General features: G+C 37.2%; 3 protein-coding genes and 1 long non-coding RNA gene across 5 annotated transcripts; 3 read left to right on the top strand and 1 right to left on the bottom strand.

Moving 5' to 3' along the window:
* The first annotated feature begins 1,917 nt into the window (after window positions 1-1,917).
* LOC138894797 (secreted RxLR effector protein 161-like) lies at window positions 1,918-4,167 on the top strand. Its single transcript, XM_070179527.1, has 2 exons — window positions 1,918-2,288; window positions 4,116-4,167. The coding sequence occupies exons 1-2, from the start codon at window positions 1,918-1,920 to the stop codon at window positions 4,165-4,167; spliced, it is 423 nt and encodes a 140-aa protein (XP_070035628.1).
* LOC104091089 (probable CCR4-associated factor 1 homolog 7) lies at window positions 4,043-5,585 on the top strand. Its single transcript, XM_009596346.4, has 2 exons — window positions 4,043-4,407; window positions 4,525-5,585. Exon 2 carries the CDS (start codon window positions 4,601-4,603, stop codon window positions 5,426-5,428), a length of 828 nt encoding a protein of 275 aa, XP_009594641.1. The 5' UTR covers window positions 4,043-4,407; window positions 4,525-4,600; the 3' UTR covers window positions 5,429-5,585.
* A 2,873-nt stretch (window positions 5,586-8,458) lies between these two features.
* Window positions 8,459-12,398, bottom strand: LOC104091090 (large ribosomal subunit protein uL30y-like). The gene is made up of 6 exons (XM_009596348.4): window positions 12,262-12,398; window positions 11,281-11,486; window positions 10,063-10,163; window positions 9,839-9,976; window positions 8,949-9,051; window positions 8,459-8,829 (listed from the first exon to the last, which is right to left on the bottom strand). Exons 2-6 carry the CDS (start codon window positions 11,461-11,463, stop codon window positions 8,614-8,616), a joined length of 741 nt encoding a protein of 246 aa, XP_009594643.1. The 5' UTR covers window positions 11,464-11,486; window positions 12,262-12,398; the 3' UTR covers window positions 8,459-8,613.
* A 956-nt stretch (window positions 12,399-13,354) lies between these two features.
* Window positions 13,355-14,751, top strand: LOC138895011 (uncharacterized). 2 transcript variants are annotated; one of them, XR_011409203.1, is made up of 4 exons: window positions 13,355-13,844; window positions 13,962-14,083; window positions 14,171-14,243; window positions 14,336-14,751. It is a non-coding gene; the product is annotated as an uncharacterized lncRNA (long non-coding RNA). The 2 variants fall into 2 exon arrangements; XR_011409202.1 differs by having other exon boundaries at window positions 14,333-14,751.
* The last annotated feature ends 9,871 nt before the right edge of the window (window positions 14,752-24,622 follow it).

Below are 24,622 nucleotides of genomic sequence, written 5' to 3'. Positions count from 1 at the left end.
AACCTGGCGTTTGCAAAGTTATTAGCCCAAATAATTCGATTAAGGGCACAATTCCTAGATTATCCTATAAAGGCTATTCGCCTTGATAATGCTGGAGAATTCTCATCTCAAGCTTTTGATGATTATTGTCTATCAGTTGGGATAAAAGTTGAACATTCTGTAGCTTATGTTCATACTCAAAATGGCCTTGCGAAGTCATTTATTAAACACCTGTAATTGATAGCAAGACCACTACTTATGAAAATAAAATTACCCATTACTGTTTGGGGCCATGCTATCTTGCACACAACATCACTTATCCGTCTCAGACCGACACATTATAATAAATATTTTTCGTCACAATTAGTTTTTGGTCATGAACCAAATATTGCCCATCTATGAATTTTTGGATGTGTTGTATATGTGCCAGTAGCACCACCACAACGCAGTAAGATGGGCCCGCAGAGAAGGTTAGGAATATATGTTGGGTTTGAATCACCCTCTATTATTCGCTATCTTGAACCATTAATGGGAGATTTATTTACTGCTCGATTTGCAGATTGTCGATTTGATGAAATAAATTTTCCACAATTAGGGGGAGAGAAAAAGGAAATCAAAAGAGAAATTATGTAAAAAGTTTTATCATTATCTCACTTTGATCCACGTACCCCTATATGTAATCAGGAGGTCCAGAAGATCATCCATTTATAGAACATAGCAAATCAAATTCCAGACGTATTTACTGATTTAAAAAGGATAACTAAGTCACATATCCCTGCAGAGAATGTGCCTATCCGAATTGATGTCCCAGCAGGACCGTCTACTAGCATGCGAACTAGTGAACCTAAAGCACGCCTGAAGCGTGGTAGGCCTTTGGGTTCTAAGAATCGAAATCCTAGAAAAAGAAAATCAACAAATGATCAAAATGATATTATGAAGGGATCTCCTAAAGAGACCCAAGATCTGATTAGTTCTGAGATTCTTGAAGAAATCAATGAACCCGAGACTCAAGTGAGTGAGGAACTTTTAATAAGTTCTACTAGTGATGGGATTAATTTAAATCGATCTGAAATAGTGGTGGATAATATTTTTGCATATAATGTTGCACTTAACATTATGTAAGATAGTAAGAATCTTGAACCCTGATCTGTCGAAGAATGTCGACAAAGATCTGATTGGCCAAAATGGCAAGAGTCAATTCAATCAGAATTGAAGTCACTTGCTAAAAGAGAGGTCTTTGGACCAGTAGTCCAAACACCTGCTGGTATAAAGCCAGTTAGTCATAAATGGGTTTCTGTGCGAAAAAGGAATGATAAAAATAAAGTTGAAAGATACAAGGCTCGCCTTGTTGCACAAGGATTCTCACAACGACCTGAAGTCGATTATGAAGAAATATATTCACCCGTTATGGATGCCATAATATTTCGATATCTCATCAGTTTAGCATTACGTGACAGGCTTGAAATACATCTAATGGATGTGGTTACAACTTATCTATACGGGTTACTTGATAATGAAATTTACATGAAAATCCCTGAAGGATTTAAAATGCTTGAAGCATATTCAAAATGTCGGGAAATGTACTCAATCAGATTACAAAGATCTTTGTACGGTTTAAAGCAATCTGGGCGTATGTGGTATAATCGCCTCAGTGAATATTTGCTGAAAGAGGATTACATAAATGATGTTATTTGTCCATGTATTTTTATAAAGAAAATGGCTTCAAAATTTGTTATACTTGTTGTTTATGTTGATTAAATAAATCTTTTTGGAACTCCAGAAGAGCTCCAAAAGATAATTGAATATCTTAAGAAAGAATTTGAGATGAAAGATCTTGGAAAGACAAAACTTTATCTTGGTCTGCAAATTGAACATTTAACAGACGTGATCTTTATCCACTAATCTGCCTATACAGAAAGGGTCTTAAAACGCTTTTACATGGACAAAGCGCACCCATTGAGTACACCAATGGTTGTTCGATCACTTGAAATGAATAAAGATTTGTTCCGACCTCCAGAAGAGGATAAGGAACTCCTTGATCCCGAAGTACCCTATCTTAGTGCAATTGGTGCACTAATGTATCTTGCTAATGCTACAAGGTCTGACATAGCATTTTCTGTTAATTTACTAGCAAGATATAATTATTCTCCTACACGGAGACATTGGAACGGGACTAAGCATATATTACGATATTTAAAGGGAACTCTTGATATGGGTTTGTTTTATGCTAACAAAAATAGTGCTGATCTTGTTGGTTATGCAGATGCATGTTATTTATCTGATCCCCATAAAGCTATATCTCAAACCGGGTACGTATTTACATGTGGAGGTACTATCATATCATGGCGCTCCACAAAGCAATCTATTGTTGTTACTTCTTCAAATCATGCTGAAATAACAGCTATTCATGAAGCAAGTAGGGAATGCGTATGGTTGAAATCAATAATTTATTTTATTCGAGAAAAATGTGGTTTGGAATGTGAGAAAAGACCCACAATTTTATACGAAGACAATGCTGCATGCATAGCCCAATTGAAGGAAAGATTTATAAAAGGAGATAGAACGAAGCACATTTTACCAAAATTATTCTACACACATGATCTTTAGAAAAATGGTGACATTGATGTGCAACAAATCCGTTCAAGTGATAATCCGGCAGATTTATTCACTAAATCTTTGCCAACTTCAACTTTTGAGAAGATGGTATACAAGATTGGAATGCGGAGACTCAAATATTTGAAACAAGGTTTTCATCAGGGGGAGTAAAATACGCGATGTACTCTTTTTTCCTTACTAAGATTTTTTTCCCACAGGGTTTTCCTTATAAGGTTTTTAATGAGGCAGCTAGAAATGCGTATTACTAAATATGTGTACTCTTTTTCCTTCACTAGAATTTTTTCCACTGGGGTTTTCCTAGTAAGGTTTTAACGAGGCACAATACCTTTTAATGAACATCCAAGGGGGAGTGTTATGAAAATAATTATATTGTGGATGTCCATTTATTACTCCGCTATAGATAATCTTCCTGAAGAAGATTATCCATTTAGTAATCTGTTGAAATTTATCTACAAGCAGCTGATGCAGGCAGGTTGCAAGCAGCTAAATGAAATGATTTGCAGCAGCTTCTTATTAAACAGGCAGGTTGCAAGCAGCTCATGCAGACAACTTACAAGCAGCTAAAAAAAACCTTGCAGCTGCTTCCTGAAAAGCCTCGCACCTGCTTTCTTTCTTCTATAAATAGAGGAGTTTTCAGTTCATTATGTACATAAGTTTGAAATTTGAATAATATATCAATCTCTCTCTATACTTGTCTTCAGTTTATTTACTTTACAGTTTTATTTTATAACAGACAAAAGTTTTTTTGGTCAATGATTTATGAGATTTTAAGATCGACGATTATATGTCGCTAAAGATGTATTATATTCAATAATAAATACTCCTGCCGTTCTCTTTATTTGTCTATATTGATTTTGCACACCTCTTAAGAAATAATAAATAAAGTGTATAATTTTTCATGATATTCATATTAATTAGTGTATAGTAATTAATGTTAAGGATAAAATATAAAAAATAAATTATTTTTCTCTAAATATTGATAAATAAAAATAAAAATTTATTTTTTAGAATACTTGACAATTAAAAGAGAACGGAGCGAGATCGATGATTATAGCTTAGACTAAATAGCTGTAAAAGCTCTCACAGACTCGCACTATATTTAAAGGTCTGTCTATTTTGCGGTTATTAGGATGTGCCTTTATTTTTAGTAAAACCCACATTTCAATCATTTTGCCCACTTTCTCCTATATAAACCATTTTTTCACATTCATCAACAAAAACAAAACAAAAAAAATAGAAAAAGTAACCAAAAAAGAAAAACAAAACTACTCCAGCCCGAAAAGAAACGAAAGAAGAAAAAGAAAAATCTCTCATTTGAGAAAACCCCACTTTTTCATTAAACACCACCCAACAAAAAAGGTGGTCCCCCATTATTATTATTATACTAACCAGTCCTCAATTTCTAATTTTTGTATTAATCAATAACCACTCCAAAATCCAAATATTTGAGAAAAACCAGATATTTGCAATTTAAAAGGGATTTACTTCGCCGTCTTCTGCATCAGCTTTTGTTTTTGCAGGAAAAAAAATGGAAAAGAAAACAAAACCAATGAACATTATAAAAAGCTCTAATTTTATAATAATCAGAGATTTGGAGCTGTGAAGGAGGTGGACAGCCAGCCCTACCCCACTCCACCCCCACCCCCACCTCACGTACCCCATCTTCTCTCTTTCTCCCTCTAGAAGAACCTTATTCCTCCCAAAAAAAGAATATTAAAAAATCTCGGATTCTTATCCCTATTCAGTATTCACCGCCACACATCATTTCCCTTCATATATTGTTACAAAGTTCAAATCTTTATGTATTACAAGGTAAGATTCGACATCAATTGTTTTAGTTTCTGTTTTATTTTTTGTGGAAATTTTATTTTCACTTAGATTTAGAGCTTTTGGTTGGTAAAGTTTGTAACTTTTCCAATTTTTTTGCAGATCTGATTTTGTATTTGAGGATTTCGAAGAGACCCTTTTTGGTTTTTTGTTATTTGGGAACTTAATTTTCTGGGAAATGTCGCTTTTACCCAAAAGCGATTCGATTCACATTCGAGAAGTATGGAGTGACAATCTGGAACAAGAGTTCGATTTAATCCGAGAAATCGTCGATGAGTATCCGTACATTGCAATGGATACGGAGTTTCCAGGAGTTGTTCTCCGACCTGTCGGGAATTTCAAGAACAGCAACGATTATCATTACCAAACCCTAAAGGATAACGTGGATTTGTTGAAGTTAATTCAGTTGGGGTTAACATTCTCTGATGAAAATGGGAATTTACCAAAGTGTGGTACTGATAAATACTACATTTGGCAGTTTAATTTCTGTGATTTTAATCCAAATGAGGATGTTTATGCTAATGACTCAATTGAGTTGTTGAGGCAGAGTGGCATTGATTTCAAGAAGAATATCGAAAAGGGTATCGATGCGAAGCGATTTGGTGAGCTTTTAATGTCTTCAGGGATTGTGCTAAATGATACTGTATATTGGGTTACATTTCATAGTGGTTATGATTTTGGCTACTTGTTGAAAATCTTGACTTGTCAGGATTTGCCTGATACTCAAGCAGGCTTCTTTAACTTAATCAACATGTATTTTCCTGTGGTTTTCGATATTAAGCATTTGATGAAGTTCTGTAATAGTCTTCATGGTGGATTGAACAAGCTTGCTGAGCTTTTGGAGGTTGAGAGAGTTGGTGTTTGCCATCAGGCCGGTTCGGATAGCTTGCTTACAGCTTGTACTTTTAGGAAGTTGAAAGAAAACTTCTTTAGTGGATCAATGGAGAAGTATGCCGGTGTCTTGTATGGTCTAGGTGTTGTTGAGAATGGACAGAATGTCCATTGAAGAAAAAAAAAAAGAAAAATAAATTGTGAAAAAATCTTAAAAAGAAACGAGAGATGTTTAGTGTATTTGTGTGTGCTTATTGATGCCACACTACTCTGTAAACTTTTAATGAGAAAGTTTGCTCTTCATTTATGATATCACCCTTCTTTTGGCTCAATTCAAGTCACTTTATTTCTGGGATATTACATTTGTGTGCTTCTTGTTTCAGTTGCTGCTCCCATTAAAGCTTTTACTGTATGGTTAAGTCATTCATTTTCTCTAGGATTTAGTCTATACTGCTGCGCAATGGTTTCATCTGTGGGATGTACATTAGATAATCTATCCTGATATCATGGTAATCCTAGACTAAACAAGGCTGAAGGAACATATTTGTTGTATTGCATATAACCTGGATAAATAGTTCTGTCTAGGTAATTGTTTGGAGCACATTTTCAGATTTCCCCTAATACTAAAAGAAAAAATGAATGGATGAAGAAATTCAATCTAGAGAATCTCTTACCTTTCCCAAACGTGGTAAACTACATGTATTGCCCTTGTGCCTTGCTGTTAGCCAGTCTTGCTCTTACATGTTTCAGCATCTTGTACTTAATGCGGTTGCATTTTAGCTTTGGTTTGTGTATCTATATAGTAATAGCATCATTTGGCATGTTGCATCTTGAGAACCAGGTTTCCTCTTATGGCCGCTTGAGTTATGCTTGAGAATTTTGTGTCCTTGCTTTTCTTGCTTGAACTACTCTTTTTGTTCCAGGAAGACTTGCTGTTTGGCATTTATTTGTCGGATAATTACTTTAGACCTCTAATCCACGAGTCTTAGGTCCTATCTTCTATGATGTTTGAAGCAGGATATACAAACTCCAACGCAGGTGCTGCTGGTTTATGTTTGATGACAGATCATGTGATTAGGAGAATTTAAAAATAAAAATAAAATAAAGGAAAAGATCAAATGGATAGCAGACTGAGACAATAGAAAAAAAAGAAAAAAAAAGAAGAGGAAAAGATCAGGTGATTAGGAGATAGTAGTATAATTCTGTTATATGAGGTGCAAATGATATGCCTCCCCTTTGAGTTCTGCCGTAGTGTAAAACTAAAGAACTCTTAACATGTTTATTTCTGTTTTAAGTTGACGATGGTAGGTTTTTTCATCATTTTAGCAGATGGTCAGAGGTTTGTTACTGTTCATTTTTGTTGTAAGTAATGTTCTGACTAGGTTTGGCAGCTGATCAGGAGTTGAATTTTACTTTGGAAATTGTTATGACCTTACTTTGCTCTCAGACTTGGAAGGTGAAACATGTCTCTCTCATGGCTTCTTACAAGTAAAATTGTATATGTCAAAATCTAACCTAGAATATTTAGGGCAAGATAACACTAAGTGGGCGTTTGGACATAAGAATTGTAAAATTCTAAAATAGAGGGGAAAAAATTTCAAGTGAAAATGGTATTTGAAATTTAGAGTTGTGTTTGTACATGAATATAATTTTAATTTTGAAGTTTTGTGAGTGATTTGAGTGAAATTTTTGAAAAACAGCTTTTTTGAGTTTTTCAAGTTTTCGAAAATTTCCAAAATGCATCTTCAAGTAAAAAATTGGAAATTTTATGAACAAAAGTTGATTTCGAAAAAAAGTGAATTTTTTTTGGAAAAAAGGAAAAAATTTCTTATGTCCAAACGGGCTCTAAGTAAAGGGTTAGTCGAGGTTGACCAGGAAGCAGCGAGATTCGTGGTCGAGATGCCAACAATGGTCGAGGTCGAGTACCGTTAACAGAGCTGTAACGACTAGTTTTCAAAATAGGATATTAAAGAGAATATTCTAGTGGATATTCTCTACACTTGTACTATTAGGGTTTGTTGGGATATGTCTCATATATATAGGAAAAGAAACAATGATGCAGGGCATGTGATTTTCATTTGTAAGAACACACTTTGATAAAAAGATTCTCGCTATCTTAACAAGAGACAAACAACACCCTTTTTATCAATATTCTTGCCCACATTATTCCATACTTCCTACCAGATCCGAGATTAATTCGAATATCCAAGGATTTGTCTACCATTCATCATTGTCAGGAGGAATAATATCTAGTCTCTCATTTATTGGGTGAATCATTTCTTTATTTACCCAAATGTCATTTATTATTGTTCATTACTATTCAATGCTTATTTATTATTCACGTTATTTGGAATGATTGTCACACATCATTGTTATTTTTCTACCAGATATGTTCAACATTAATCACGCTTTTATAACTCGCATCTAGAAATATTATTGTTAATTAAGTTTAACCCCTTAATACATAGATTTAATTATACCACACTTTTTGGTCAAACAAAAATATCCTGATATTCCCTTAACCAGTGAAAACATCTGACGGTTCTCATCTCAAGGCCTTGACGGGAAAGTTAGTTTGAACTTTCTGAGGAATAAGGCTGATATAGTTACCTGCCTTTAACATAGTTAAATCTTTGTTTTACTTCAAGACTAAGATCTGCATCTCTTTCGTATATGAAAAATTAGCTGGTAGCTATTGTCAGGCGTGCGATCAGGAGTTGCTATTAATGCGTAGCCTATCTTCTATGATAATGTGACATTCAAATTCCAATACTGCTGGCTTGTGCTGTTCAAAGACAAGGTTAGGAAACCTTTTGTAATCTGTGGGTAGCAGTTTATGGCCTCTTTGATTTTTACCCCAAGTGTGAGACCAATATGTTCTTGAACTTGCTTATTTCTGGTTTATTAATCTGATACTGATAGGTCCTTTCAATTGATGTCTATTGGGCTGTGCTAAGTGAAGTTTTTCTTTTGGTTGCCTTTGATTTTCTCCATCTTCTCCCCGATGATTAGCAATGCAGTAAAGCCTTCAATGATTTGTAAATTTTTCTTTTTCCTTTAATGATAGTGCAGTTTTGTTTATTTTACAAGCTCCATTTGCTCGTACAGTCCAGAACATTTTTAGCGGCCGTCCAGAAATGAAAAGCAGATCAGATTCTTTTAATGGCTTCGAGGCACAAATAAAGCAACAAACAACTATACGAGATAAAGAATCTCACCTAACATTTCATTTCATTTCATTTCTTCAGCTGTTATGCCATGTTGGCAGCGATTTAGGTGCTCCATCTTACAATAACCCACACCAAAACCGCAATGATAACACTCAACAAAATTTGATCCGGAAACTAGGACCTGACTATGCTAATTCATTTTAGAGATCAATTCATTAATGTGATCTTCACGATTTCCTGAATCGCCGCCATCCTTGTATCGCCTCTTCTTCCCCTGTAAAGCTTTCTCTGGCTTGGTGAGAGCAAAGGGGCATAGAAAGCTAGTGACCTCCTTGAAGTGTGGACCAACATTAGCAATCTCGCTCACGACATCTTCTAAGCATATGATGCCATGCTGACCTAGTTTCTGCCAGAATAAGTAGTTGAGTTACCACATGATACCAATGCAGGGATGCCCATAAAACGTAGAGTGACAAGATCAACTGCTATGGTAGTTATGAGAAGAAGAAAAGGAAACAAAGGCACCTGTTCCACAATGTCATTGCTAGTTAAAGGCACCCTTTCCTGCTCAATTTTTCCAGTACCTTTCTTGTAAATCAGATCCTTCACGCTCTTCAGATTGGGGTATCTTCAAAGCAAAAAAATGAAGAAGCACATTGATTGTTGTTTTGATAAGATAGAAGCACATCAACTGTTAATAAGGTTATGCACATGGATTAGTATTTCCTCCTTCTAATTCCTCTATTCAGTGTTGAATATACTCACCAAATAAGAAATTAACTGAAGAATAAAATAGTTCCATGTGTCTGTAAAGGAGGATGAATGTTATTCCTGGTGTCACCTAATACATGATAGAATTCCTGTTTGTCTCATTGCTTTCGAGAAGCAGGAAAGGAAGATGAACATTGAATCAGAAATGAGCAAGAAGTAAATTACCAACCTCCAAATGAGGTGTTTCTCAATTAGAAATGCCAAAGGTCAAAGAGACAAAATTAAATCTGATTTTCCCTTTGGAGAACTTTGACTGTCAAAGAGAGAAACTGAAGATAGAACTTTGACCTTTTAATACAGAAAACTGCTATAGCAAAATGATAAATAGGGTATAAACAGCTATATGAAAGCTGAATAATTAGTCAGTAAAATCCAAACAAGGCTCCTTTGGCTGCTCTAATTTGAGTAGAAGCGGGAACTAGATAGAGGAAGATATTTGTGGAATTAGATTTGACTTAGTAATTTGTCCATACTTGGTCACTGCAGGCAGATCATCAAGTGGTAAATGTTACTAAGGTAAGGAAAATATATTTAAAACGTCAACCCTCCGAACAAGCATAAGATCTGGAAATAAGGATATCCGGTAGAGAGATGAACTGAGTGAATGCTAGTGCAACAATAAGAATGTAAATAACTATACATACCCATATGTGACATAAGGTTCCACCTTTTGCAGAATTTCCATTATTCTTGCATTTGCCTTTACAAACACCCCACTGAAGATTTTTCGCAGCCTTAAAGAGTATAAAAGCTTCCTTGTTCTCGGATGCATATCACTTTTTCTGAGGTAAATCAGAGATATTAGGACCCAAAGGCAGGCTACACCAGCCAAAAGAGTATAATTGCGATAACAACAGTAAGAACCTACCCTCCAACACGTATGACGAATAGAAGCTTAGAATCTGGCATGATCAAGCCTTGCTTGATTCTTCTCTTTCCCCTTTGTTTCATTTGGACAAGGTCCATCTCCTGAATGAAACAAAGCAGATAAGAAGATCTTAGACAATATACAGAGGAGTGATGTACAATATACAACAGCTAAAAGTTAATAGTTCAGAAAGCAATCTACCAGGTTGATTTTATACACTTGCAGGAAGCAATAGGTGATTTAGGATCGAAAATGCAACAATATAATGTTGGTGTCATTTTGGATGTCCTATTTTGTTTAGCCAGAGTCAAATTGATTAGATATAAACTATGACTGTACCTTTGTCGTCCTTTGAAAAATAAAATTTAGACACCACACGCAAATTTTGTGTTCAACATATTGTAACATTATCATTAAAAACAAATTGGTTGAAAATATGTTTGACTGACAGCAACAACAGTTCTACTCGTTTTTACCAGTATCTGGCAAAAGTTTTTTGGAAGGTTCTGTTTGTAGCCCATAAAAAGGTTCTTTCACTCAAGCTCCTCAATATTTAAACACTTGAAATACTGTTATGTTTTGCTTATAGCATCTTACTCTGTACTCCAAGAAGGTTTTCAGTTTTGCTTCAGTCATTTAATAACTAACCAAGGACAATATTCTCCTTTCTAGGACCATAGATAGTTGTGTCTTATTGATTTTGGAGGCCATACAATGTTACTGTCGGTGGAGAAGTTTTTTCCTGCAAAGACTCGTATTAACTTGCTGAAGAGTTGCAGTCCAGTAGAGAGGCAAATCGAGATTAATCTTCGCAACAGCCACCAAATTATGGATAGGTTAACCCAAAGTATATATCATACCTACTACATGTATCCAGATAACTTACCAATGACATTCAACTATAGCACCATGGCAGAAAAGGGAGCCAAATGGTGAAAGGAGAAACAAAGAAAATATATACTCACTGAAAAGAGACAGCAAATGCTGAAGCCAATTGGAAAAAAAAAAGTTGAAGAAGATACCAGCAACGGATAGCAACTTACCAACTTTTCTAAGAAACATTAATCAATGAGCTGTTTGAAGATATAAATGAGTGTCCATCAAAAGGAATAGGACTTGTAGTAGTTTAATATTAGTTACTATAATGTGAAGAAATTCATATATTCCAAAGAATTAACCAACATATGCATTTAAACTATATATTCAGATATAAAATACCTTATCTCTATACTCTCGAATAAACTGCTCGGGCTTCTTTATAACAAAGCTATCAGATTTGAGCTTTCTGACTTTCTGTTCCAGCTGGAGTTTCCTTCTAATTGCCCATTCTTCATTATTTTTCCTCTTCTTTAGAATAACTTCTGGTATATAATTCAGAGGCTGTGGCACCTCATCTGCCATAATCAGCTATTATATCTCTGACTCTGTGAGAAGCATTGGTAAAGTTAGATATAAATGTGTTATCTATTAAAGCATTTAAGACACTCCCATTAACTCAATTACACGGTGTGTTTCAATCAATATATCTCATGAATACAGGTTTTGGGGGTTGGAGAGATGAAGATGTTAAAGGACTCCCTTCCCGAAAAAGTGGGCAGATATAACATCATTGTACATTATCCTCTAACTACGTAACAGATGAGTGAACTCAGGGATGGATGTACAATATAAGCCAAGGGTTCAGCCGAAACCAATAGCTTTAGCTCAGACCCATAAATGTGTTAAGAAATCTACTAAATATGTATTTCGAACCATAAAGCTCAAATCTTGAAATTTCAGCCTCTATCACATATCCTTCTACCATCCAATTTTTCCTTAATCTCAAACTTGTCTGGTTCGTCTATTTGAATCCTCTATATCCATACCACTGTGTCAGGTCCATTTAATTTGTGCTCTATGACATATTTAATCTTTTACGGCCTTATTTTGTTTTTTCAATTTGGTTGAAGCCATTATCATACAGGAAACAAATTAGTCTGCAGATTAACAGAAAATATTCACATACAATAACGAGAAATCAGAAGTTACGCTTTTTTTTTTGGGTAATATGACACAAAGAATTACAGCCAACTTATAATTCCTATTATAGCATTAAAAATCATAGTTGAAAAGTCGGGTTCCGGTCTCACGAAAGATATAAAATTCGGAGAGCGAGGGAAAGAGGCATAAAGGAATCTTGAAAGAACAAGGGGAGCTTACAAATAGATTACGCCGGAGAAACTGACGGCGAGGAGTCCACCGGAGAGATGCAGAGGAGGAAGAAGTGTAGCTGACGAAGGGTTTAATAGGGTTTTTGGATTTCAATTTGGGTCGATGGAGATAGATTTTGTTTGGGCTTTTGAAATGGGAGTCCATAAGGTTGAGCTATTGGGCCAAGTGCACATATAGCTATCCTCTTGGATACTATTTAGATATCAGACATTACTTATTTTGTCTTTAAATTTTATACTAAAAATCTTAACTCTAGGATATTCAGGACATTTTTTTCTGAAAAATCAAAATTCAGGACGCACCGATTAGTGGCACCTGAGAGACCCAAATATTTTCTCTACCAATACTCCTCTATTAAAGGGATAATTTCAGAAACTTATAGTGTATCAAAATAGATAATTTCAGAAACTTTCATCTACGCTAGGCTGACTTCATACCACTTATATTTTTTATAGTTTATTATGATATTACGCTTACCTCACTTCCTTTAGTTTCTTTGATTTACATTTATGCCCACTAAATTAATGTGTATGATGTCTACGTCATGTCAGCATAACTTACAACAACATATAAATGTCTATAGTTCTCTTTAATCCTAATTTGGCAACATAAAAATAAATAAAAAACATGTTACGGATGTAAGAATCATTTGGTTGTATATATAAGACATTATAATATTAGCATAACATCTTGCATTAGTAATACAATATTTGATTACCTTCTGATAATTGCATAAAATCAACAGTATGCAATTCCTAATCAACAAACATTCATAGCTAAAGGGAACAACATCATCGGCCCTTGGCGGCCATCAAAATGCACATAAAAGGGAGAGAACAATGGCGAAGAAAGGGCAGAGGAATGGGCCGTTCTCTGCCTCTGGAATAGGGGTATTATAACTTTTTGTCCGTTAATAAGAAGTCTCATGGAAATGTGAAATTATAGAGTTGACGGGTGCCGAAATGCATGCTTCACAAGATTTAGATTTTTAATGCGTGTCAAATGCGCAAATACACTGAATATCCGTACATACTGTTTGATGAATTATTAACTAGTAGGGGTGGGCATAATACCGGCCGAATCGAAAAAAATGACCGAACCGTGAATTTTGATTTTTCAGTTTCGGTTTAATCGGTTTTCGGTCGGTGCACGATTTTAAAATTATTAATTTTTGGTTTTTCGGTGCGGTTTATGGTTTTGGTGTTTCGGTTTTCAGTTTAACCGAAAAAAAGAAATTTTGGATATTAGTTATTACCCATTTTAGGCTGAAGCCCAATACCTATTTGAACTTTGAAGCCCAATTTAGTTTATCCAAACTCAAACTTAATGATAGTCTGTCTAATACCCAAACCCATAGGTTACACTGACTAAATCACTAATACACTTAGTCACTTCCCAATTCCCATTTTTCATTTCCCAAACCTAAATAAAGAATTAGATTTAGGGTTCTTCGGTTCTTCCTTCTTCCTGTGCGATTGCTGCGAGCCTGCGACTGCTGCGACTTATCGTTGTGTTAATCAAAAGACAACATGCCAAATACCAAAGCATCTTATCATCGAGGAAACGTTTATGTAAGTTCTCTCATTTGATAAGCTTTACCTTTACTTTATACGAATATGTTTCTTTCGACTCTTTTCTGCAAAACTGACGAAGCTTATAAGGTTTAATATCTTAATTCCATCCTCAAGACTCTCTATAAAAATGGATGGCATTAAAAGCTTCACTTTCAGAGAAATGAATATTGCGTTATGTGAGGGTACTCCTATTAATGTTGAAGAAGATTTGGAGTTTCTTGAGCAAATTGAACTTGGTAAGATTTTTGCGTTATATGAGTATTTTAGTGAAAATTAGTTTACTTTGTAAGTTTAAATGACACGTTTTATCAAATTATATTTAGATATGGCAACGGAAGAGAAACTTGTATTGTTGAAAGAGATACTAGCATTGTTGATGCATAGTTTGAACGAGTGGTAAGTTTAAAGATTTGCTTGTTTTATGATATTCTTTTGTTATTTATAATTAAAAATATTTTATTAACTCATGAACTTTTTTTTTTTAGTAGGTTCAACTATGCCTCGTAGTCCTGAAGCTAGATCGCCTATTTGGGAATATTTTGAGCTAGTTAAAGTAAATGAAGAAGCCCGCAAAGCAAAGTACCTTTATTGTGGTCGAGTTTATAATTGTCATCCAAAGTATTATGGCTGGCTTAGTGAAGCATATTAAGAAGTGTCTCATGCCTCATCCAGTGATTCGTATTTAAGACTTTAAATATCATTTTATAGACTTACTTTGTGGCATGTGGGTTGTGACTAGTTTGCCACTATTTTGTTGTTTGGTGATGGTATTTCTAGACTTATTTTGGACTTTGGTAGCTGCTAGATTTGCCATTGTGTTAAACTGTTTTGGACTAGTTTGCCACTGCTGAACTGTGCGATATTTTGCTACTTAGGTGTTCTGTTTGCACTGAAGGCCTCCCTGTTCTCTGTGTGCTTGTTCGCTATAGTCTATTCTTGGTTTTATTTATAGTGTAATTTCAAATTAGAGTGTTATTGTCAGCAAAACTTGTGTTAGACTGCCGTGTGCCACTGTCTTTCTCTGTTGCTGGGCTGGACGAACAACAACTAAATGACAATTTGCTGGGCTGTCTTTCTCAAAAGTCAGAATGACAATTTGCTGGGTTGGACGAACAACAAATAAATTTCAGCCTTGTTTATTGATGTTCCTACAAACCGTAAATACTTGTTGTTCCTATAACCGTTTAAAATCGAAAAAATAAACCGGAAATAACCGAACCGAACTTTGAAAAAATCGCTTCGAACCATAAATACTTTGGTTTGATTTGGTTATTAATATTACAAAATCGAAAATTGATAAATCGAACCGTACTTTCATAATAACCGACCGAACCGACCGACGCTCACCCCTATTAACTAGGGACCAATATAATTAATTAATCTTCCATATCTGTATGCAATTATGCATATGGTGGGCAAAGAATGTTCCCCTAAAGTCTCGTGAGATGCGGATCTAGTATTTAAACCCTTATCAGTTCAACTTTTAATGCTTTTAGCATTAAACTTTTTATATTTTTGAAATCATGGGTTCATATCTACTATTTTTATAATTTTAGTAATTTTTACACATAAATTATTTATACTCGGTGTCAAATAAAATACTACATACGCCCATGAGTCTTGTAGTTGAAGATAATAGTCAAATGGCACAAATAAATTCAAATTATCCACCCTGCAGTAGATGAAATAGATCATCTATTGAGAAGTCTTCATCAATAGGGTTACTGGAGTCATGTGGAAAGGAAATTTTGTAACGAGTAATGACCTTCCCTCAACAATATAATGATCCTCTCTCTGTTCATGTCACAACTCATAATCTTGTAAACTTGATTTGCATGATTTAAAAACAGAAATAGTCGTTCCCGGCCCCAACCCCCAATTGATGGGACCAATCAGCCTTATTTTCGTAGTACTACTACTAATCTAGCTCGAAACGATCAAACAAAGACAACTGGACTTCCACTGACTACAGAAGACTTGTTTGGGCAAAAGATGTGGGAGATTCAAATCTATTACTATATTAATTACCCCGAATAAAATCAACGTTTATCAAAATAAAAAATATCCATAAAGGCCAAAGGACATGCAAAATGATGTACAGAGAAACACATTATAAAGATTTCGAATTAAACGCTTTCAATTGTCATTGAAATATTATATGCAAAATAAGAGCTCTAATCAACTGCAACTTGGGTTTGCATTTCAAACTCAAAATTTGTCTTTGGAATTATTCAAAGGGAATTATAAGTATTTGGGCCTTATTGGTTCAAAATACATGACCCGGTCCATTGAGTGCATCCTATCTCCCCTTAGACTTAGACAAGGTGGTAATCCAATTTGAAGAGCAAAATAGCTACATGTAAATTGCTACAAGTCTCTAGATTTCTCACCAAAACAATGTTATCGTCTGATGCACCAAAATTTCTGTGTTACATTAGCAATAGTCCCATATATGTTTGAATATCTCAATTTCATGTCAAAATTGTAAGAATCGAGTTAAACTAGACGATCATCAATTAGTCATAGATTCACATTAACCAATTAGTCAAAGCAGGTACGTATCAAATACACAAATGAATTATTTATTTGGACATGAATTATTTAAAGGTAGTTATCCCGAAAAGCCACCCACGTTCTTTGTTTTTAACGTGTCTCCTGTCAAAGATGCTTAAACCAAAAGACTGAGAAATTATCCATTTTCAGTTTTTTTCTTGTAGTTTTTAGTTGTAAGTGGATAATAATCACCCTAATTTTTTTATTATTTAAAAGTGTATACGATCAAAATCGATTTCGACATTTGTATGATTAGTCAAGATTTGAATATAATTGACCGAATGTCATCTTCATAATATCGAGATAAAATCTAAAGCCAGGGTACCAAGCTCAAATTTCTGGGACCGATCGAATACCGAACTCGAAGTCATTACCGAGCTCGAGTCCAAATCGAACTATGATGTGAAGCGGTGTCATCGAGCTTAAGAGCCAGAGACCGACCAATATCGAGCTCGAGTCGATACCAAGCCTCGTGTTAATATCGAGCTCTAAATCTGGAAATCGACCAATACCAAATTCGATCAAGATCGAGTCAAGATACAAAAGCTGTTACGGCCGCATTAAGGGAGAGAATATCAGCGGAAAATATGGAAAAACTAATCTATCATGGGATCCCCACTATGTATTTATAATTATATTTAAAGTAGGATCCCTCAACTATAAGAGGGATGGCTACTATTTCTGGAGGGGAGAGAAGATTAAGGCATTCATACATTCTCATATTTAGAGATTACTAATATTCTCAGAGATTATCCTTTTGTGAGCTTTATGCATTGATTCATCTTGCTTGTTCATAAATCATTCTCCATTCGATTAGGTTCGTATTTCATTCTTTATAATCAATATTCGACGTATTTCTACTTACCTTTACAATTTGTGTCAAATTATACCACGTATTCTTGGAACTATGTATAAATTTAATTATATCCGTTTTTAGGTAAATAGTATGGCGCCCACCGTGGAGCTAAGGATAACAGTGATTATTTGGTACGAATCTCTACAAAACACACTATTTTACGCTTGCTCTTGGAAGTATCTTTGATTTCAGGTTGAAAACGACGAATTCTCAACTAATGGCCCAACCTATCGATAACGAAGTTGGCCTTCAAGATGAGAACAATAACATAATCCCCGGGGGGTGGAAGGACACTCGTCAATACCGTTGGAGCTCGGGTCGAAGAGCCAATAGACGTTAATTCACATGTGGCCATTGAGGCGAACCAACGTTCCTACCCTGAAAATAACATTCATGGTGGAACTCGGTGTGCAGCTCGAAATACCCAAAACGAGGAGAACAAAATCAGCTTGGGTATGATTTTCGAAATGTTGCAAGCTCAACAAGTAGCAATAGCCCAATTACATAGACAAACCCAGGCACCGACCAGACTCGGGCCCAGTCCACCCCAAGAAGTCATTCACAAAACGGGGTTAGCCATAGTAAGGTCAAATGAGCAAGAATCGGGGACTAATCCCGAGATCGTTAAGATGTTCGAAGAACTGACAAAACAAATAGAGTCAGGAGAAAGGAGGATCGAAACAAACGACAAAAAAATGGAAACGTATAACTCCAGGGTTGATCAGATCCCGGGGGCACCTCCGATATTGAAGGGCTTAGATTCTAAAAAAATTGTACAAAAGCCTTTTCCCCCGAGCGCGGCTCCTAAACCAATCCCAAAGAAGTTTCGCATGCCCGAAATTCCTAAGTATAATGGAACGACCGACTCCAACGAACATGTCACCTCTTACACATATTCCATTAAATGGAACAATCTAGAGGACGATGCGATCGGATCTGTATTATTGAAAAAATTCAGTGAAACCCTGTCAAAGGGAACAATGATATGGTATCATAATTTTCCGTCTAACTCTATCGATTCTTTTGCTATGCTTGAAGATTCTTTCGTAAAAGCACACGCCAGAGCCATAAAGGTCGAGACAAGGAAGTCGGGCCTTTTCAAGGTAAGACAGAAGGACAACGAAATGTTGAGAGAGTTCGTATCTCGTTTCCAAACGGAACGAATGGATCTACCATCGGTCACTGACAATTGGGTTGTACAAGCTGTCACTCAAGGACCGAACGAGCGGAGCTCGATGGCTTCACGACAGTTGAAGCAGAATTTGATCGAGTACTCGGCTATTACTTGGGCCAATGTACACAATCGATATCAATTGAATATCAGATTTAAAGACGACCAGTTGGGGTCTAGGTCCGTTATTAAAAGGGACATCGACCGAGAACCAAGGTCAAATAAGGATCGATATCGGCCATATAACGGAGATCGTAGGGGTAGCGAACCTTCACGCAACTTCGTACGAGGCGAAAGGAGAAGTGATCGAGGCCAAGGGTCTCGGGGGATGATGAACATAAATGGGGTCGACAAGCATACCGGACCTAAGTAAGCACCAAAGTTATCAGAGTATAACTTCAGCATTGATGCATCCGCCATTGTGTCGGCTATAGGATGCATCAAAGATACTAAATAGCCTCGGCCTCTGCAGACCGATCCTGCCCCAGAGGAATTCTAATCAAATATGTGAATATCATGGCACTCATGGCCACATAACGGAAGATTGCAGGCAATTGAGAGAGGAGGTAGCCCGGTTATTCAATAAAGGGAACCTTCGAGAATTGTTAAGTGACAGGGCCAAAAACCATTTCAAAAACAGGAATTTCAGTAGACAAAACGAACAAGAAGAGCCAAAACACATCATCCACATGATCATTGGTGGGATCGATACCCCCAGGGACCAGTGCTTAAACGCACTAAGATGTCGATTGTAAGAGAAAAGTGATCTCGGACTTAGGATTACTCCCCTGAAGGAACCTTGCCCTTTAATAACGAAGACACAGAATGAATCATGCAACCACATAACGATGCACTGGTAATATTTGTACTTATAAATAAAACTCAAGTTAAACGTGTGTTAATTGATCCAGGTAGTTCGGCCAACATCATTCGATTGAGGGTCGTAGAGCAACTCGGTCTACAGGACCAGGTCGTGCCCGCAACCTAGGTACTAAACAGATTCAATATGGCATGTGAAACTACTAAGGAAGAAATAATCATGCTAGTTAACGTGGCTGGGACCATCCAAGAAACAAAGTTCCACATGATCGAAGGCGATATGAGATACATCGCCCTGTTCGGAAGAATATAGATACATAATATGAGGGTTGTACCCTCGACCCTCCACTAGGTTTTGAAGTTCCCAACATCGGAGGGAATCAAAAAGGTCTACGGGGAGCAACCGACCGCAAAAGACATGTTTGTTGTCGATGAAGTGATTCCGATATCATCGTTATCATCAGCAAAAGGATCGGATTCGAAGAAGGAACGGAATACCAAATAGCAATCACAAACGTCAGCTTCGACCAATTAGAGAATCAGAAGACTGACGAAGATGATGAACATGGGGTCCCTCGATCCTTCGTAGTTTTCGATGATTCTGACGCTACCCAATCAACGGTTGAAGAACTGGAGTAAGTCATACTAATCGAATATCTGTCCGAACGAATGGTATACTTGGGTATGGGGTTAGATCCCGAGCTTAGGAGAAAGCTTATTCAATTTCTTATAGCTAACGTAGACTGTTTCGCTTGGTCCCATCTTGACATGACATGGATCCCACCGGGAATCACCACTCATAAGCTAAGCTTGGACCCAAATTTCCACCCGATAAAACAAAAAAGAAGGCCCCAGTCCGAGGTCAAACATGCCTTCATCAAAGACGAGGTAACTGAACTTCTTAAAATAGGGTCCATTCGGGAAGTAAGATATCCAGAATGGCTAGCAAATGTGGTTGTAGTCCCTAAAAAGGGTAACAAACTTAGAATGTGTATAGATTATAAAGACCTGAATAAAACATGTCGTAAGGATTTTTTTTCTTTGCCTAATATCGATCGTATGATCGATGCCATGACCGGCCACGAGACTCTCAGTTTTCTCGATGCCTACTCCGGGTACAACCAGATATAGATGAACCTGGAGGATCAGGAAAAGACCTTGTTTATCACTAAGTACGTGACTTACTGATATAATGTAATGTCATTCGGCCTAAAAAATGCTGGCGCAACTTTTCAACGCCTAGTAAACAGAATGTCCGAAAAGCAAAATAGGAAAATCAATAGAGGTTTATATTTATGACATGTTAGTTAAATCCCTGCGAGCAGAGGACCATTTAAAGCATTTGCAGAAAATTTTGACATACTAAGGAAGTACAATATGAAGCTCAATCCCGAAAAATATGCTTTCAAGGTTGGCTCGGGCAAGTTTCTCGGTTTCATGGTGTCCAATCGAGGAATCGAGATTAACCCCGATAAAATTAAAATAATCGAGGACATCATAGTGGTCGATAATGTAAAGGTCGTACAAAGGCTAACGAGATGGATAACCGCCCTGGATGATTTATTTTGAGTTCCTCGGATAGGAGCCACCGATTTTTCTCTCTTCTTAAAAAAAAAAAGCATTTTTGCATGGACTCCGGAATGTCAGCAGGCTTTGGAAGAGCTAAAACGGTATTTATCGTGCCCTTCGTTGCTTCATACCCCGAAGGCAGACGAACAACTTTATCTGTATCTAGCTGTCTCGGAGATAGCGGTAAGTGGAGTCCTAATTCAAGAAGAACGAGGTACGTAATTCCCTATTTATTATGTTAGTCGAACTTTAGGTGAGGCCGAAACTAGATATCCACACTTAGAAAAATTAGCGCTTGCTTTAATAAGTGCCTCTAGAAAACTAAAACCATATTTCTAGTGCCATCTGATACATGTTGTAACAACTTATCCTCTACGAAATATTTTACACAAACATGAGCTTTCAGGTCGGTTGGCCAAATGGGCCACAGAGATCGACGGGTACGACATCGAGTATCGACCTCGAACCGCTATCAAATCTCAAGTCTTAGAGGACTTCGTGACTGACTTTAAGCCGACCTTCGTACCCGAGATTGAAAAAGAATTACTAATAAAATTGGGTACCTCTTCAGGAGTCTGGACCCTCTTTACGGATGATGCCTCGAACGCAAAGGGGTCTAGACTGGGCATCGTACTAAAATCACCCACAGGTAATGTAGTTAGGCAGTCTATTAAAGCTATAAAATTGACTAACAATGAGGTCGAGTATGAGGCCGTGATTGTAGGTCTCGAACTAGCTAGAAGTTTGGGAGCCGAGGTCGTGGAGGCTAAATGTGACTCCCTCCTCGTGGTAAATCAAGTCAACGGAACTTTTGAAGTCTGAGAAGATCGAATGCAGAGGTACTTGGATAAATTACAAGTGACTCTACATCTATTTAAGGAATGAACTTTGCAACATGTACTTCGAGAACAGAACAGTGAGCCCTACGCTCTTGCAAACTTAGGTTCGTAGGTCGAGGATGATGAACTCAACTCGGGGACTGTCGTACAACTCATGAAATTGGTAATCGAAGAAGTTCATACCAAGATAAACTCCACAAGTCTAACCTGGTATTGGAGAAACAAATATATAGAGTACTTCAAGGATGGGAAACTTCCATCGGATCCAAAGGAATCGAGAGCTCTACGCATAAAAGTTGCACGGTTCACCTTATCCAATGATGGAACGCTGTTTGGAAGAACGTTCAATGATCCACTAGTAATATGCTTGGGACCGGGAGATGCCGACTACATCCTACGTGAGATTCATGAGGGTACTTGCGAAAATCATTCTGGTGCCGATTCATTGGTCCTCAAAATAATCAGAGCAGGGTATTATTGGACCAATATGGGCAAGGGCGCAAGGGAGTTCGTTCGAAAATATGACAAATGCCAAAGGCATGCTCCCATGATTCATCAACCCAGGGAGCTACTCCACGTGGTCCTATCTCCATGGCCTTTTATGAAATGAGGAATGGTCATCGCTGGCCCCCTCCCATCAGCTCCGGGTAAGGCTCAGTTTATTTTGTTTATGACCTATTATTTCTCTAGTAATAGGTTGAAGCACTGACTTTCGAGAAAGTCATAGAAAATGAAGTGATATACTTCATTTGGAACCACATCATATGTCAGTTCGGTATGCCATCCGAGATTGTATGTGATAATGAAAAGCAATTCATCGGAAGCAAAGTAACTAAATTTCTCGAAGACCATAAAATCAAAAGGATCATATCAACACCGTATCATCCCAGCAAGAACGGACAAGCCGAATCGACCAACAAAACCATCATCCAAAATCTTAAGAAGAGATTGACCGACGCCAAAGGAAAATGGAGAGAAATACTACCCGAAGTCCTATGGGCATACCGCACAAAATCAAAATCCAGTACCGGAGCAACATTATTCTCGTTGGTTTGTGGCACCGAAGCTCTGATCCCAGTTGAGGTCGGAGAACCTAGCATCAGGTTTTGATATGTAACAAATGAGTCGAATAACGAGACCATGAATACAAGCCTAAAATTGTTGGACGAAATACGAGAAGCCATTCTCGTTCGATTGGCCGCCCAAAAACAACAGATCGAAAGGTATTATAATCGAAGAACCAATCTTCGATATTTTAAAATCGGCTACTTAGTGCTAAGGAAAGTCACCCTCAACACCCAAAATTCAAATGAAGGAAAACTGGGTCCGAATTAGGAAGGACCATATCGGGTTCTCGAAATCGTCGGAAAAGGATCCTACAAGCTCGGTGTAATAAACAGCAAACAACTACCAAGCAGTTGGAACGTGTCGCACTTAAAGCGATACTACTGTTAAGGTACAACACTCCTATGTTTGTTTATATTTCGAAATTAACACTTGCAGGTGTTCGACCAGAAATAGGGATGTATTATTCAACTCGAAGTTTTTAGGCCTCAAAGCACGAGTTGCACTCTTTTTCCCTTAGACCGATTTTGTTCCAAATGGATTTTTCGGCAAGATTTTTAATGGGGCAACCATTGATCGTGCTAATTTAGAACAATTCAATAGTATCCGAGACCTCTTTACAATTAACCTCGGATACTGGGGGAATTACCCTCGAATATATCAAATTTGACTATAAAGTTCGATGCAAGGAAGTTACTTCATGACAACAGGGTTTCGATAGGAAAAATTATAAGATCCAAATGGTCAAAACGAATCATGCTCGTGTAGTTTGCTCGATCCTTGGTACAAAACATGAACACATGTATAATGACATAAAGAGAAATTTTTTCTTTACCGATATCTCGTATCTCAGAATCCATCCTCTATTTTCGTGATCTATTATGCAAACATGCTTAAGGCCGACCATTAACCCATAAATCAGGGACTGCCTACCGAAAACTCAACGAAATCAATCCCCACATAAGCCTAAGGGCTACTCTTATTTCGAGTTCGAGAAGTCACTCACTCGACCATAAGGCCTAAGGGCCACTCTTACCTCGAGTTAGATCAAATACTCACTCGACCGAAAAGCCTAAGGGCCACTCTTACTTCGAGTTTGAGCAATCACTCACTCGACTATTATGTCTAAGGGCTACTCTTACTTCGAGTTCGAGCAATCACTCACTCGACTATTAAGCCTAAGGTCTACTCTTACTTCGAGTTCGAGCTAACACTCACTCGACTATTATGCCTAAGGGCTACTCTTACTTCGAGTTCGAGCTAACACTCACTCGACTATTAAGCCTAAGGTCCACTCTTACTTCGAGTTCGAGCTAACACTCACTAGACTATTATGCCTAAGGGCTACTCTTACTTCAAGTTCGAGCTAACACTCACTCGACTACTAAGCCTAAGGGCCACTCTTACTTCGAGTTCGAGCAATCACTCACTCGACTATTATGCCTGAGGGCTACTCTTACTTCGAGTTCGAGCAATCACTCACTCGACTATTATGCCTAAGGGCTACTCTTACTTCGAGTTCGAGCAATCACTCATTCGACTATTATTCCTAAGGGCTACTCTTACTTCGAGTTCGAGCTAACACTCACTCGACTATTATGCCCAAGGGCTACTCTTACTTCGAGTTCGAGCAATCACTCACTCGACTATTATGCCTAAGGGCTACTCTTACTTCGAGTTCGAGTTAACACTCACTCGACTATTATGCCTAAGGGATACTCTTACTTCGAGTTGGAGCTAACACTCACTCGACTATTAAGCCTAAGGGCTACTCTTATTTCAAGTTCGAGCTAACACTCACTCAACTATTAAGCCTAAGGACTACTCTTACTTCGAGTTCGAGCAAACACTCACTCAACTATTAAGCCTAAGGGCTACTCTTACTTCGAACACGAGCAAACAC

Source organism: Nicotiana tomentosiformis, chromosome 6 (assembly GCF_000390325.3).
Source record: "Nicotiana tomentosiformis chromosome 6, ASM39032v3, whole genome shotgun sequence".
In the NCBI taxonomy this organism is placed as follows: Eukaryota; Viridiplantae; Streptophyta; class Magnoliopsida; order Solanales; family Solanaceae; genus Nicotiana; species Nicotiana tomentosiformis.
This window is presented reverse-complemented; position numbering and strand designations above follow the sequence as displayed.